Source organism: Podarcis melisellensis (genome assembly GCF_964234715.1).
Source record: "Podarcis melisellensis genome assembly, chromosome: 7".
Classification (NCBI taxonomy): domain Eukaryota; kingdom Metazoa; phylum Chordata; class Lepidosauria; order Squamata; family Lacertidae; genus Podarcis; species Podarcis melisellensis.
Window position 1 is genome coordinate 34,911,728 of NC_138539.1, and position 4,693 is coordinate 34,916,420.

The following is a 4,693-nucleotide window of genomic DNA, read 5'->3' on the forward strand; positions in this document are numbered from 1 at the left end:
AGACTGACGGCCTTTATTCCCTGCTCCTGGATGCGTCCTGACAAGAAGCCTTCCCCCCCTTCTAAACATGAACCAAAAATAGGCAAACAACAAAGTCATCTCGACACCTTATGCCTTCATACAACAGAGGTCTCCCCCTTTTTTGATCTGCACAAAGCAAAAAGGAAGAGGGCTGAATGGGGGTGTATTCTTTCGCCCCTCTTACAAAGCACAGGGAGGTAAGGATTTGTTCAAAATATTTTAATAAAGATTCTTTCCGACATAGATACACATACAAACCATCATACATCGCTGTCATCATCTGATTGACCTATTTAACATATATCACTCTTTACACATCCATGACCTGCCAACAGATCCAACACGGCTCTCCTTTTGCCATCCAGAGCTGACAGACTGAATTTGGATTATCAGCAAGTATGTAGTGGAAAATACCAAGCCCCGTCGAGGTGGGAAGAAAGCGTGGGGAGGGGGAAATAAAAATTTTCGGGATCTACGCTTGATTGGCACCATGATTCACAATCCAGTTTTGTCAAAGTTAAGAGATAAGACGTCTCAAGTCTATTGGTGCTCATTCTACCCACAATGCAGAAGTTTAAATGCTGATATTAAGGCCCAGACTCCAAACTACATATTTTCCTTAGAAATAAGTTTATTTTACTTCCGAAGGGATTGATTTTCAAGATAGTGTGTTTAAAGCAAGATTGTACAGCCTCTGCAGAGGCTGGTTGCCTCCCTCTACTACAACCCCGTCTGGCTAGAACAGATTTGAACCTGTTTCACCCTGCAATGTTGAGCACACTTAGGCAAAAGAAAAATCGACTGAACTATTGGGATTCTCCTCCAGGTAAGTGTGGTTAGAGTTAGGATGCAAACTGGGGCAAAACCGACTTCCACTTAACTGAGTTGTTCTGTTAAGCACCTTTACTCCCAGTACCGCAACTTGAAAGGGTTGTGGGCTGGTTAAGGAAGCCACCCATATACAAACTCATTTTGAATTCCACCTTTGAGGGAAACAGAAATTCATTTACTCCTGGGCCTTATATCATCATTCTGGGTGAAACGCATGTGAAACAACAGCTAAGGCAGATGACCACCTTCAGCTTAAATAACTTTCATAATCAATAGTCAAAAATTCGCCTTATTCACTCCTTTTGAGAAACCAAACACTACCATCTGAAAAAAACCATGTTTTGCAAATTCCTGGCAGGAACTATTGTCTGATGCCTTGTTATCACAGTAAATAACTAGAAACAAATCCCTTCATGCTGCAAAGAATTTCTAGTCACCAACAGTCCAGTTCATTAAGCAATTAAGAATACACCTCTCCTCTCATTTTTGGACTGAAGCAATTTATTAAAGCTCAATTTATAAATACAGGGATGATGCAACTTAAAACCCAGAATGACCTTTTCATAAGCCTCAGCAGCTCCGATACATCAAGATTTCTGGTTCACATGTCCTTGGCAAATCAACGTTTTAAAACACTTGGCACAAAGTTTTAAGTTAATGGGAATTTTAAGAAGCATTTAAAAGAAAATTCACAGAAGACCCATGACCTCAACACAGGATGGATACTGTTGGCGTGAAAGGGCCATTGAAATAAATATCGTGTCCTCTTGTACACAGGATTGCAAAGTGAAAAGAAACAAGGTGCACATCTTTTAAAAAAATAAACCTGCAATACTTCAGCCACACGAACAGGAGTTTTGTTGCATCTTTTTAAGCTCACTCCCCGCCCAAACTTTGTGCATTTTCACAGGTTCAAAAGTTCAGAGAAAATAAAAAATACAAGTATTTTCAGAGCAATTTTGCGCGCGTCTAATCTCAGTTAGTCTACATTTCAAGTTTGCTTGTTTCCTGGCTCAGAAGCAATAAAATAAAATAACATTTAAAAAAACTTTTTAAGTGCCCTTCTTGATTTGTCTGAGTTTACAATCCAACTTGCTTCCACCACATCTATCCCTTGCCCAAGCCCAACCAATCCCCCCTCTCCGTCCTTGGCTGCTTATCGAAAAAGTTCCCAGTACTCGAAAGTTTTTAAGAAACCATGTGGAGGACAGAGGATTTGTTTTTTCTCCTCCCGATCTGCTATATCTCTTTGCGCACACTCACCCAAAAACATACACCCCTCAAAAATTGCGATTTTGCGTGCGTGTGTCTAAATTTCGCTGAGGTCTCGGTTGCACTCAAGTCCCCCTTTTGCCCCCAGATCCTCCTCCCCCTATCAAGGCGGCTGCTGCAGCGAAAGTCCTGCCCAGAGGGAAGGAAGGACGGAGAGGGATCGGGCTGTGGAGTCCGCGACGTGTCTCTTTTTAAGGCTTCTCCGTGCACTGTTTGCAGAGACTGGACGAGACGCTGTTGAAAAGGGCACATTTCTCCGGGCACGAGGTGGCGGGCGGCAGGCCGGCGCTGAAAGGGTAGCCCGCCGCCGCCTGCTCGTAGGCCCCGAGCGCCGGGTGCAAGGCGGCCGCCGCGGCTGCAGCCGCCGCCGCCGAGCTGGGCAGCGAAGCGGCCGAGATGGCCTGGCCCTGGTTGAGATAGGCGACGAGGCGGCGCATCTCGTCGAGGGCCTGCGCCTGCATGAGGATGTAGTTCTTGGCCAGCAGCAGCGTGGCGATCTTGGAGAGCTTCCTCACCGAGGGGCTGTGCGCGTACGGGATGACGGCCCGCAGCTCGTCGAGCGCGTCGTTCAGGTCGTGCATGCGCCGCCGCTCGCGGGCGTTGATGTTGAGGCGCAGCGCCTTCTGCTCCTTGGACTTCTTGCCGCCGCCGCCGCCCGGGCCGTGGTGGCTGTTGGAGCAGGCGCCGCCCTCGGGCGCCTTCAGCAGGGCGCCCCCCGCGCCCACCACCACGCCGGCGCCGCTGCCTCCGCCGGGGCCCCGCAGCAGCAGCTCGCAGCGCCCGTCGCTGTCGTCGTCGGGGCTCTGCTCGCCGCCGCTGCTCTCGGCCACCGAGCTGCGGCTCGTCGTCGGGCCCGGCCCGTACTTGACGCACACCGAGCCGCCCAGAGGGTCGCCGGCCACCAGCGCGCCGGCCCCCGCGCCTTCCCTCAGCAGCACCTCGGAGTCGCCCGGCTCGTAGCAGCCGAGGGGAGACGGCGGCGCCTGGCGGGGCTCGCGCGGCGGCGGCGCCTGGTGGGCGACCAGCTCGAGCCCCGGCGGCGAGCGAAAGGCGGACTCCATCCTCTTGGCCGACGCGCTGTAACTCTTGTGGAATATGTCCTCATCAGTGGGCAGGTTGAGAGCCCGCTCCATGGTCCCCGCCGCCGCCGCCGCCGCCGCCGGGCTCCCCTCCTCCAACTCCTCGTGCCGCTGTCGCCCTCCCAGGCCCCCTCCCCCTCTCCTCTCCGCCGAGGCGCCGGGCCGGGGGTCGGGCTGCGGCGGGCTCCGAGGTGGCTTCCCTTTCCCTCGGAAAGCGGCTCTTCCGCCGCCTGCTCCCTCTTCTCCTTCTCCTTCTTCTTCTTCCCGCCGTTCGCGTGTTTCTGAGGCGAGGCTGCTCGGCCGGCCTCTTTGGCGCGCGTTCTTCCTCTCCCCTCAGCGCGCGTCGCTCGCTCTCGGTCTCGATCGCTCTCCGCGCCTCTCTCCTCTCACCCTGTGAAGGGCTCAGGCATTGTGAGCTGCCAGCGAGCCTCTCGCACCGTTTATCTTGCTTGGATTCACCTTCAAGAGATTTCCGGGACCCATCAAGGGAGGGGAGAAAGGCAGGGGAGGGAGAGGGGGGGAAAGGAGCAGCTTTCGCTCGCTCGCTGCTGCTGCTGCTGCTTCTGCCGCCACCCGCCCGTCACCACTGCCGCCGCCGCCGCCGCCGCCGCCGCCGCCACAGACGGGGGAGTCTTTTACCTCATTATCTCGCCGAGAAGGTTATTATGAAGAAGCCTCGCCTGTTGGGACAGAGCTTTCTACCCAATCAGGTTAACGTTTTAATTAATAGGATTAAAACGGTAACAAACGAGCCCAGGCGCTAGGCTTGGCCCTGAGTCGGAGGAGTTTTCATTTCACACACAGGTCTGGAGGAGAAGACGACAGGCAGCAGCTCGCGCTTTATAAAAGGCGCCTGCTCCATTCTTCTCGCTGCCATCTGTAGGCACAGCTTCACGCATATGTTTGCAAGGCGTTGTGTCCTATTAGGAAGCCAACAACTGCCTTTAAAGCTTGACATGTGTGGCGACTTTCACTCCTCAATGAGCACTCTTAAAAGCCCTACTTAGGGCGAATAATGCTCTTGGCCTCCTCCAGCAAATTATAGAGCGGCGAGGCCGAGGTGGGGGAGAAAGGGGGTCGGTGGGCGGGCGGGCGGGCTGCACACTTTTCCTGCCAGGGCTGCCCGCGGACTTGTGCGAACTTTGCGCCCACGCCAGAATGACGCTCTCCACTCGCCAGCGCTGTTTACGTCCAGCTCGTGGCGAAGGCGGAGGGGGGTGGGGAGGTGGGAAGGAGCCGCTTGCTTCTTTATTGGCCCTCGAACTTCACCTTGGGCTCAACCCATTTCTCGCAAGGGCTGTTCACTTTTGAGCACACGCTCCCTAGTCTTACTCGCAGTTTTGGCAAAGTGATGTTTCCTATCTACCGCCATTTCTTCATCCACTCTCGTCCCACCTTCCCGCGGTACAAAGCTCCTTTGCAGTGGATAAGCGTAAAACCCACTTTTAGGCTGCAATGAACTGAAGTGGAGGTGATTATGGGAGGAGGAT

General features: G+C 53.5%; 1 protein-coding gene across 1 annotated transcript; it reads right to left on the reverse strand.

The window, feature by feature from the left end:
- Positions 1–225: 225 nt before the first annotated feature.
- BHLHE22 (basic helix-loop-helix family member e22) lies at positions 226–4,184 on the reverse strand. Its single transcript, XM_081919416.1, has one exon. It carries the CDS (start codon positions 3,255–3,257, stop codon positions 2,316–2,318), a length of 942 nt encoding a protein of 313 aa, XP_081775542.1. The 5' UTR covers positions 3,258–4,184; the 3' UTR covers positions 226–2,315.
- Between the last annotated feature and the right edge of the window lie 509 nt (positions 4,185–4,693).

Excerpts from the sequence above, each read along its gene's own strand:
- BHLHE22 (XM_081919416.1), bottom strand. The coding sequence starts at position 3,257 with ATGGAGCGGGCTCTCAACCTGCCCACTGATGAGGACATATTCCACAAG.